Genomic DNA, 11,527 nt, shown 5'->3' with positions numbered 1-11,527 from the left:
AAAAAAAAAAAAAAAAAAAAAAAAAAAAAGCCTATGTGCTCTTCATGTGACTTAGAACTACCTAGGCAATAAAATTAATTGAATTAGTAAAATTGAGTGATTATGAATTTTCAGGAAGTCTAATTTACCACTTCTTTATTACATCCACATCTAACAGGACCTCAATATAGGGAAATTTGACTTCAAGATAAAAAGACCAAATTTATTAACCCTTTTTTAAAAAGATGACTTAAAAGCAGACTTGTCTTGCAGAACCTTCCTTAGTTGGACACTGATGAGTATACAGAAAAGGCAATGGATAAAAAGCTTGGTGATACAAAGATAAAAAGGTGGGGTCCTGTCCTTAAGAAACATACCATTTCATGGAGTATCAGGTGTATAAACAATTATAATCAATCTGCTTGTTATTCTGATAAGGTGATTTACTCACACACCCACCACATGCCCAGCATACCTAGAAGTCATCCAGGTATGATTTCTATCTACAGGGGGCACAGAGTCTTACAAGGAAGACAGATGACAAGTAAACACCAGAATAATTACCAATGGTGAACAGCGCAAGGAAGGAAACAGAACTCTTAAAGAGAGCATGGCTGGGCAGGGATGAGCAAGAGGCATAGAAAAAGGGGCATCTAAATCTACCTGGGGGGCAGTTGTCTTTCACATAGGTCATCATGTTAGGAATGAGACTTGAGGGATGAGTAGAAGTTTGCCAGGCAAAGAAGGAGTGGGGCGGGGAAATAGAGAGCAGAGCTTGGGGCAGGAGACAGCTGACATATGAGTGGAGATAAAAAGAAGTCCACTCGGCGGCAGAGAAGCAGGAGAGCAGGCAAGTGAGGGAGCCAGGCAGCAGCTCACAGAGGCCATGTGTGGCATAACGTAGTAATGACTTTCTCTTCTGGAGACTGTAGGGAGCCATGGAAGATGTTTGTGCAAGGCAAGTGACATGACTGGATTGGCCTGTTGGGTAGCTCAGACCACAGCGCATTGGAAGGGAGGGGGCTAGAGGCAAGGGGACTGGCAAGAAGGCCAGTCCTTTTCCTATGCCTATTTTGATAAAATATTCTAGAAGGGAAGTGAACAAAGGCAGTCCTAGAGGGGAAGAACAAAAAAGATAGGATATTTCCTTAGTATTTGCTCATTCAACAATTTGTTTTTGCATACACATTAAAATCTTTTTTTATTATTAAAACTTTGTATTATAGGGGAAAAGTATCAAAGTAGAGTGAATAATATAATGAGCGCCCATGGACCTATCACCCAGCTTCAACTATTATCAATATTTGGCTGTTCTTGTTTTAACTGTTCTCCACATTTTTTTTCCTAAAGTTTTTTTGAAGCAAATCACAGACAATATATCAATTCACCATGTATACTTCCCTATGTATTTCTAACTCATAAGAACTTATTTGTTTTAACAAAATCACAATGCTATGATCATACCCAACAAAATTTACCATAATGTCTTAATAATACCCAGTCCATGTCCACTTTCCCCCAATTGTTACAGCTGGTTTGCTCAGATTGGAATCAAAACCCACATGTGGCCATTTTACTGATACGTCTCTCAGGTCTCTTTTCATCTCTAATAATCTCAGGGGAGACAGGAGGGAGGATGGGCAGGACTTAGTGATAACTTGCTTATTGACACACAGTTTTGCTGGCTTGCTTCCTCCCTTCCCACCCACTCTTCTCAGCCCCACCCTTGTATGGAAAAAACAGAAATTAAAGTGCTTTGCCCAGCACCCACTGAAGCTATTTCCAAGGAGTTTGAAGAGTACTCCCGGCAAGACCAATGCCTCGGTCCAGTGCTCCGGTCAAGGAAGGGAGACGCTTCTCAGTGGTGTAGTGTCAATAGCAGCTTAGCTGTTCTTTCCTCTGGAAAATTTTACCCATCTGCTTTGTAGCTCTCATACCTAACAAAGCCTTTCATTTCACAATTAGAAAATAAGCCTGAAATATGAATGCTGCCTGAGTGTACCTACATTTATTCTAGAGTTTCAAGGTCAAAAAGAACACAAGGACTTCTGCGTCTACAGCAGAGAGGAGAGGGGCAAAGACACACAGCTAGATATGAGAACCTGGCTGGTCAAAGCCTAACTCCACCTGTTTGTCAGCTTTGCTGCAAGTTAGATCAGCCCAATGATCATTTAGGAGAACCATGCTGGCAAATAAAAAGCTGAGGCTTTTGGTCCCCAGAAACTTGGATGAGAATTACAAGTCCAGCTCGTTAAAAGGCTCATGCCCAGTGCTCACTTCACACATACTCAGGAAGCATGCTTGAGTTTGAAAACCACTGTCTTTACACTTAGAACTCAGTCCTACACGACTCCTCTAGGATCAGTGATTCCATCAATTTTGAAACATGAAGAATGAAGTCAAACAGGACATGATCTTGGTTTCCAGAAAACCAGATGTTCACATCAGGCTCTGGGGCTTGGAGGCAGCACACTTGGGGGTTTCCACATCCCCTGCCGAGGTGGCAAATGCAGGAGCAGTGCTGAGTTCGCATGGGCTGGGGTTTCCTGAACACTGCTGGCAGTTGGAGAATCTGCAAGGGAACTTCTCTGACTCCTGCCAGCCGCTGCTTTAAAATAAAGGTGATGTAGCTGGTCAAATCCTCCATGAGAGAGCAGTGTTGAATGAAGGAAGAGACACAACCTGTCTGAAAATGGCACAAAGGAAGACAGATGTAAACACTGACGAGAAGACTGCAGTGTCTACAAAGCTCTGAGGTGAACAGATGGGCACCCCAGGCCCGCAGCACTTCCTTCACACTCTGTCAGCTGCTCTCTGTTTTCCTTCCTCTAGGAATCTTGTTTGGTGTCGCTAAAACAGCAATCAGAATCACTTTGAAATAGTGATAGTATTTAATATAACTATGAAACTATCTGTGATTGACAAGCGCAGCAGGGAGACTTGGAATGAGAACCTTTAATCTGTCAATTAAATAAAAGAGTTTTGTTTCTAAAAGTAATCTTGCAGAAAAGGTCCTGTGATCAGAAAGAAGGAGAGGGGAAGTTTTCAAGCATATAGGAGATCAGATAGTACTTATGTGTGTATATACCTAAAACATATATGTATTTAAAAAATTGTTTTACTGTCAATTACAGCTTCCCACACTCCTAGACAGCCGTTCTCAAGGTATCAATCTGAGATCTTGGGGAGGAATATTATCTGATATGTCACCAAGAATTCAAGAGGTGAGTAGCCTGATGGTAGTAATTATAATTTCATTATGTCTTTCTACCATTTACCCCTCTTATGCCAAATAATTTAATTGTTTTCAAACCTGTTCAAGGAAAAGCACATTTGATCTTTCCATCTAGCGATTTCAAAGCACCTGTTCACATTCCAAATTATCTGTGCTCTTAGGTAAGAGGCAGAAAGAAAGGAACCACCCTTCTGATTTCACATCAAAAAAGAAATGCCACTGGCAATAAGCAACTTGCCTGGTATGGCACAAATCATCAGAGGACTTACAGTTGAATCTAAGTCTTTTCAGTACTGAGGTGATTCATTATTCTGTTACAGTCTTAAAATTCAAATAATATATACTGCCAATAATAATAGCATACACCTTTATAGCTTACAGCCACTCTTCTTCTAAGTGTTTTACCTATGTTGGCTTATTTCATCATAAAGAAAACAATTGACTTTTGTGTCGTTTTGTAAAAAGATGTGCACATTTTAATTAACAATCAGGTTGCACAAGTCCCCTCCCATATGGAAATGGATTCTTCCACGCAACAAATGAGAGGTGCTGGGGATATGATGATGAACAAGCAGATTTTGTTATGGCCCTATGGGAAAGAGAGATGGGAAACAAGCAATTCTCTTCTAGGGTGATGAGTGTTACGAAAGGGAGGGAAAAGTTAAAACAGTCTTTTTTCCAAACTTTTCTCCCTTCATTATTCGCAGCTGACTTGGGCTCCACCAACCTGGAAAATTGCATGGTTGGAATCTGTCTTTATAAAACTCATCTCAACCTGGGCCGAGTATGCACACTGATGTGTGGGAAAGTTAGAGAAGAGCCCATTGTACTAATGCTTACCTGCTACAGTGAGAGTCTCTGTTAAACAGTCTTTTCTTCACAGCATTAAAAAAATTCATATCAGTACAATAAAGTTGAAATTGATAGAGAATGTAAAAACATCCCCAAGGTATATCAACACTCTTAGTTCTGAGTAGGGGTTCCAGAAGGCTTCTTGACTGTCTAGATAGCAAGTCTAATCATTTGTGAACTGGGTTGAGCAGAAGGCCAAGTTTATATTAATTGATATTACACCATTTGACCTGAGAACAGCCCCTTCATCTCTGAGTGCTTTGACTAAATGAGCAACATAATAATAGTAATAACCCCTTACAAGATTGTCATAAGACTCACTGTTGTTGAAGCAATTTGAGATTTTGACTTTATTGAAGCATAGATGGTGATTATAGGCATGACTCACTGTGTGGATTCTCCCTGGGCTCATCAGTTTCGGAGGGCAAGTGTTGGCATGTGGACAAAGAGAGGGATGACAGGTAAACATGGCTTATTGCAATGGGGAACTATTTTCAGTCTCACCTGATTGAATCCTAATGGTTTTATAAATTCCCCAGTACCACTGAAAGCAAAGCAAGTAATAAGGTATGTTTTAGGAATAAAAGCAGCATTATTTTAATTTTGTATTTTCCCCTAAAGCAAAGCCAAATGGCATTATAGAAGCCAAGCTACTGGCAACTCCACCAGCCTTCTCCTGAGTTCTCGACAATACAGATCTGCCCTCAAAGGATGAGGCCAGCAAGCCCCACGGGTGCCCACATGGGGAAGAGAAGGCCATCAGCCTCCTCTTAGCTGGCACAGAATTGAAAAAGTGTTTTTCTAGGAATGAAGACATCGTCTGTTCTATATTTGCAGAATTTTAAAACACACACACATGCACACACACAGAGGCACACATACGAGAAAACCATAAACCACACATTTCAAGGAAATGGAGGAATTCATTGGTAAAATTAAGCTAATAAGATTATTTTCCAAATATAAGAAACTAAAGTTTAGACTATTTAGCCAAAGAAATTTGCTCTGATATTGCCTTTCTACAACAGAACCATTCCCCAATCATTTTATTTCCCCCCTTTTCTCCCCAGTATCCCCATCTTGGTGGGACAACAGAACCCAAGAAATGGCTTAACAGTAAAATATTTTCTGCATTTGCCCAAGGACACATTCCCAAGGAATTCAAATAAAGGAGACTGGAAGAGGAGAGGCTGTACTACAGGGCGCTAGGGGTCACTCTGTGGTTGTTGTTGCTGTTGTTGTTGTACTACAGGGCGCTAGGGGTCACTCTGTGGTTGTTGTTGCTGTTGTTGTTGTTTTGAGACGGAGTCTTGCTTTGTCGCCCAGGCTGGAGTGCAGTAGCGTGATGTCTGCTCACTACAAGCTCCACCCTCTGGGTTCACGCCATTCTTCTGCCTCAGCCTCCTGAGTAGCTGGGACTGCAGAAGTCTGCCACCATGCCCGGCTAATTTTTTTGTGTTTTTAGTAGAGATGGGGTTTCACCACATTCGCCAGGATGGTCTCCATCTCCTGACCTCGTGATCCGCCCGCTTCAGCCTCCCAAAGTGCTTTGATTACAGGCGTGAGCCACGGCGCCCGGCCACTCTGTGATTTTCTTTAAGGCTCATCCTAGTATTCTCCTAGTCCCTAAGTAGATGGCCGTAGTTTTTGTTTTTTGCTTTTCGCAGCTGGATTAAGGATTGCTGAGAGTATGGATGTTTTCTTTTAAAGGTGGAAGTCAAGGCCGGGCGCGGTGGCCTTCAACCTGAATCTCAGCACTTGGAGCCGATGACGGCGGATCAGCGAGGTCAGTGAGATGGAGACCATCCCTGGGCATAACCCGGTGGAAAATCCGTCTCTACTAATAAAATACAAAAAAATTATGCCAGGTGAGGTGGTTCGGGCGCCTGTAGTCCCAGTTACTCGGGAAGGCTGAGGCAGGAGAATGGGCGTGAACCCGGAGGCGGAGCTTGCATGGAGCTGAGATCTCGTCACTGCACTCTCAGCCTGGGCACAGAGCAAGACCCGTCTCAAAAAAAAAAAAAAAAAAACTGTTGGATAGTCTGTGGAAGTCAAACCCAAACTTTGGAGCGTTGGCCTCACAGTAGATTATGACTCTGGGTGCCTTAAAATAACCTGAAGCCTTTGTCTTGCCCCAGTTTATCCGTCGGCCTAGTATGCAGGACTTGCTGTGGGTGACCAGGCCCCTCATGCAGAATGGTGGTCCAGAGACCTTTACAAAGCTGATGGGCATCCTGTCTGACCTCCTGTGTGGCTACCCTGAGGGAGGCGGCTCTCGGGTGCTCTCCTTCAACTGGTATGAAGACAATAACTATAAGGCCTTTCTAGGGATTGACTCCACAAGGAAGGATCCTATCTATTCTTATGACAGAAGAACAAGTAAGTTTTCTGAGTTCTGCTTGTAAATTGGCCCCTCTTGTTGGTTAAGTTGATGGTTTAACACTTCCAGGTGAAACCAAACCTGGGGTTGTATCTATCTTGTCTTGTTGAGTGGCCTTAGGCAAAAGAGACTTCTCCCAGAAAGTCCAGTTCCCCTTGCAGAAAGGGGGCGTTGCTTATAAGCAATTCTGGACATGAACCACAGAAAGAACTGAGGCCCACTTGGAAAGGGAACAGAGGGGCCCTTTCTCACTGATGTAGTTGAACTAGGGCTAAGTTCAAGAGGAAGAGAATGATCCGCAAGGAAGCAACCCAGAGTTGCAGGCAAAGCTCAGGTCAGAAGGGCCCTGGCAAGTAAACACGGCTGTGGGATGCTTTTACAAACGCATTGCAGTGAAACTCTGTGTGTAGTACTAAATTACATTCCGAATGGCAAATTCCTGGCAAATCATCTTCCCCACCTTTCACTTTTTTTTTTTTTTTGTCTTCTATGGGGTAAAGGAAGGTGGGGTGGGGAAGAAATGTAACTGGGTGCCCCTGTAGTTAAAAATTGAGAAGAGGCAGCAAAGGACTTGCCAAAATAGTAGGACTCTAAGATAGCTACACACAACAAAGCAGCTAAGCAGCTAATTGAAGGGAAATTACTGAGGCTCAAGCTGAGATTCCAAGTAGGGGGCTTTGTTTGGCTTCTCAGTCCCTTTCATCTGAGAAAGACCTCAGTTCCTAGCAGTAATCAGAGGCAGGCTTCTCAGCCTCCTTCTTCTAAAGCAGAATAAACCACAGGGCAAGCCCCATCCTTTGTTTCTCTGATGAGGCCATTACTGAGAGGCACTGTGGCATTTTGCTACTAATGATGAGCTTGTTATTGGTGGGGTACAGCCTATTAATTTAGGTTATTCGTCAAATCCTCCAGCATGGGGTTGAATGAGACATGTGATGTGGATACACTAATGACTATGTTGAGTTATAAGCAATGGGGAGTTTCTGTAAAATCTGTCCCTTCTCTCCTGGCAGCATCCTTTTGTAATGCATTGATCCAGAGCCTGGAGTCAAATCCTTTAACCAAAATCGCTTGGAGGGCGGCAAAGCCTTTGCTGATGGGAAAAATCCTGTACACTCCTGATTCACCTGCAGCACGAAGGATACTGATGAATGTAAGATCCCAGCTGGGCTTGCCCTGTGTACCCTGGACCTCCCAGAAGTTTTTGTGTGTGTGTGTGTGTGTGTGTGTGTGTGTGTGCGCGTGTGATGTGCCTTCCTGCTAACACATCTCATGTTTGTTTTTTGCTAAGTGGACTCTTGCGTTTCCTCCCCCATCCACAGTCATCACTGGAATGCTTTGCTTCATTGCCCCTGCCTCCCCTCTCTACTGCAGCCTACAATGAGATTTTCTTTCCCACTGCTTGAATTATATCCCTAATGGAAGGGTTCACAATTCTCTGAATCCTGGCTACTCAGAACAGATAAAGACAGGGAGGAAGGGAGGAAGAGTATTTTCTCCCAGGGGGTCCAAATCTAGCTTTAACGAGGGAGGTTCCGAGAAAATAATATCATCAATATTACAGGGACTTCTGAGATACTAAGAAATTAGATTCTGTCAGCCCAGGAGGTTGGGAGATGGTGAATTGTTCTGGGAAATGGCAATAGACTGAGAAAATAAAAACACTTCCTTAAAAAGCCTTTCCCTAACACTAAGTGACAGGGGCAGAAAAGACACAACCAAAAGTTCTCTCTCACTTTTCTCTCTGTTGGTGTTTCTGTCTCGATCTCTGTCTGGTTTTATTTAGGCCAACTCAACTTTTGAAGAACTGGAGCGTGTTAGGAAGTTGGTCAAAGCGTGGGAAGAAGTAGGGCCCCAGATCTGGTACTTCTTTGACAATAGCACACAGATGAACATGATCAGAGTAAGAAGGGGTTGGAGGGTGGGGAGGGGAGGGGAGAAGGAAAGGGTGGGGGCAGGAAAGTTCCACTTGTTTCCTTTTCCCAGCAAAGAGTTAATCGCTATTGGAGTTAGATCAAAATACAACAAGCAGGCCCCAAAGGCCCTCATTCCAAGCAGTCACCAAGTGGGGTCACTGACTTTGGATGAGAAATATGTTTCTTGAATTCTGGGAGAAGTCTAAAAGCTGCCACAAGACCAGTGGTTTCCTGGAGTTTCCTGCTTTTATGAATTCACTCAAGGGCCTCAAATTCAAAGAGGCATCTCCCCAAGAGGCCGGCTCTGTAACTCCAAAGATCGTTGAGTGTGTTTGTCTGGTCTCATTTTCAACTTTGCAAAACCAAGACAAGAGTTCTATATAGCAGGGACACTCAAAAGAAAGCAAAAATATCCATAAGCAAAAGACAGCTTTTTATATACCATTTTCAATGCCCCCCATCTGGCCCCTCCTTTGCCCCTACACATCTTCCCTCTATTCCAGAGACCCACGGACTGGGGGAAATGCAATAAAGCTAGGTATGCCTCGTAGTGGAACAAGCTCACTAGCTCTTTAGGAAGCCTTAGAGTCTCTACCCTCAATCACTAAAAATTAGAAATGGCTGAAGAACAAGACCAAAGATCCTGTGGAATTTCTAAGCAGTGACTGTATTTCTTCTTCCCAAGGATATCCTGGGGAATCCAACAGTAAAAGACTTTTTGAATAGGCAGCTTGGTGAAGAAGGTATTACGGCTGAAGCCATCCTAAACTTCCTCTACAAGGGCCCTCGGGAGAGCCAGGCTGATGACATGGCCAACTTGAACTGGAGAGACATATTTAACATCACTGATCGCACCCTCCGCCTGGTCAATAAATACCTGGAGGTAAGGGGCTGCAAGCCCCACAGTGGGCCCCTTGAAGATAGCCCTGTGAGTGGGACCAGAGCTCCCTTAGCAAGTCAAGTGGTCTTGGACTTAAGCTTTCATTTTCCCCACTGAAGAAACAAGAATCCCTACATCCCCTGTGCAGTTCTCATTCTCTAACAGCTTATCCATACTTAAAACTTATCTATGTTGAAAACTGTTTCTTCTTCACATCTCCTACCTTCTCATGCTGGGCTCCTCCTCCTGTAGCCCCCTTTAAGCATCTGCGTCTGTCCTCAACCCTCTCCTGTCTGCCATTGCTTGAGTGGCCATCTATGGCCAGTGTCCCCTTAACCCCACGGTCCCACTGTTTGCGGGATGCTCCTGCCCCCAAGTTCTACAAGCACATCAGCCTAAACACGTCCCCTCCAAAAACTGTATGTTCTCTTTGCCCATAAAACATATCCTCCTCCTGTATTTCCTATCCTAATTAACATCGTCGGTGTTTGCCCAAATTCTCAAGCGAGGGATTTCAGGGTCATCCCTAATTTTCCTTCTTCACCCTCCACACAGTAGCTGTCACTTACTGAGTGTAACTTTATGCCAAGCACTGTGCCAAGTGCTTTTACACACATTTGCTTCATTTAATTCTCACAGCTCCATGAGGCTTGCACCATTATCATTGCCAACTTGCAGATGAGAAGCCAGTGCTTAAAGAGGTTAAATAAGATCCCATGCACGACCATTAGGAGAAGCAAACAGGATCCAGCTCTGGGGATGCCTGAGTTCAGAGCCTGCCCTTCTGATTTCTCTTACCAAGCTTTGTCTCCTCTCCCTCCTAAATATCTCTCAGCTCTGCCTCTTGCATTCCAGGCTCTCTGAGGACTAGAGGCTTTGTCATCTCCGCACCAGCCCATTCCAAGGGCTTCCTCCCTGGACTCCAGGGTCCAGCCTCTGTTGGCCCAGGCGTTTCTCTACACTGGCACCAGAGTTATGTTCCGCAATCCTGCTTACATTGCTCTCTGATTTAAAATCTTAATGATTTGACCCCCAAATAACATAGGTCCCTTCCAAATCTGTCCTTCCCCACCTTCCCAGCCCTTGCTCACTGCACACCCTCAAGTCTGCTACCTGGCCCTTTCACGCCCACAGGCATTCCCATTCCATGATCTCTTGGGATTCTACCCTTTGCAAATGCTGTTTTCATTGCTCGTTTATTAGAGCGCTTTTGGTCACAAGCTTTTTGCTTAAACAAAAAGAAAGCATTTGTTGGTGGACATAAATAATGAAGTTCAGAGGGATCCAAGAGTTGGAAGCCACCATGAGCACCCTGTGTCCTTCCACCTCACTTTTCTACTCGTCTCTGCTCAGCGTCAGCCCTAGCCAGGCCCTCTCCTCTGCTGGTGCCCTAGCTGCTTACAGCCCTTAGCAGTCATCTGTACACCAAAAATCCCCTTCCCGTAGCAGAAGCAATGCTCCTAGAGAGTTTCCCTGTCAGTCTGGCTCCTGTACCCACCCCTCTGTACTCTGACTGGGAGGCCTGGGTCAGCTACCCACCACAGGGCCATTACTATGAGCAGGATTACTGTGAAGTGGAGGAAGATATTTCCCCAAAAGAAGAAACGCAAGGTAGAAAAGTGTATGTCTACCAACGCCTGAAATGACTGTCCCTTTCCTCATCTGCTGAGCTTCTACTCATTCATTCTCTGAAACTCAGCATTCAGCTCTCAAATGTCACTTCTGCTTTGACGGAGGTTTAGTCATTCACTCCTCCTTGCTTCCTGGCCCTCTCTTCACGCCTCTCTCGGACCCCTCTCCCAGCTAGATTAGAGTTGGCTGTTGACATATCCAACTCTGGCTGGGCAGCTATTTAGAATCTGGGAGTTATTTAGAATCAGGGAGCACATCTCAGTCATTTTCAAATTCTTGCCCTCATACTTCCAGTGAATGACTCCATCTAAGGGCAGATCACTCTTGCCCATGGGCCAGGTCTGGATCTGTGTCATCTAGAACTGTTGGAAGGTAGGGGCTTCTGAGAGCAATAGGAGACAGAATAAACTCGAGGGCCCTCGGGAGCATGCCGTCTTGTCTCAGACTTGTCAGTCCTGAGGATAATGAACTAGTGAGGAAAAGCCTTGCTCTATCTGTCACCTGGTGCTCTTGAGGACTTGCTGTTGGCCCTGGTGCCACCACAATTTTCCAGAGTGTATGACCCTCTCTCTCCAAACTCTGGAAGTGGCAGCACAGGTTCCCGAGTGGCCTTTCAGAAGGTACCAGTCATAGCAGCAGCACCAAACTGCAGG

At 44.5% G+C, this 11,527-nt stretch overlaps 1 protein-coding gene across 2 annotated transcripts in view; it reads left to right on the top strand.

The window, feature by feature from the left end:
• Nucleotides 1–11,527, top strand: part of ABCA4 (ATP binding cassette subfamily A member 4) — a 136,722-nt gene that overhangs the window by 39,029 nt on the left and 86,166 nt on the right. For both annotated transcript variants that reach the window (XM_017879783.1, XM_017879782.1), the window contains exons 7-11: nt 3,114–3,203; nt 6,205–6,445; nt 7,460–7,599; nt 8,233–8,349; nt 9,048–9,245. In XM_017879783.1, coding sequence (XP_017735272.1) covers nt 3,114–3,203; nt 6,205–6,445; nt 7,460–7,599; nt 8,233–8,349; nt 9,048–9,245 — 786 coding nt within the window. The remainder of the gene's footprint in view (nt 1–3,113; nt 3,204–6,204; nt 6,446–7,459; nt 7,600–8,232; nt 8,350–9,047; nt 9,246–11,527) is intronic.

This window comes from Rhinopithecus bieti, unplaced genomic scaffold, assembly GCF_001698545.2.
Source record: "Rhinopithecus bieti isolate Rb0 unplaced genomic scaffold, ASM169854v2 scaffold_11919, whole genome shotgun sequence".
NCBI classification, from domain to species: Eukaryota; Metazoa; Chordata; class Mammalia; order Primates; family Cercopithecidae; genus Rhinopithecus; species Rhinopithecus bieti.
The sequence above is the reverse complement of the archived record's forward strand: the minus strand, read 5'-3'. Positions and strand labels throughout refer to the sequence as shown.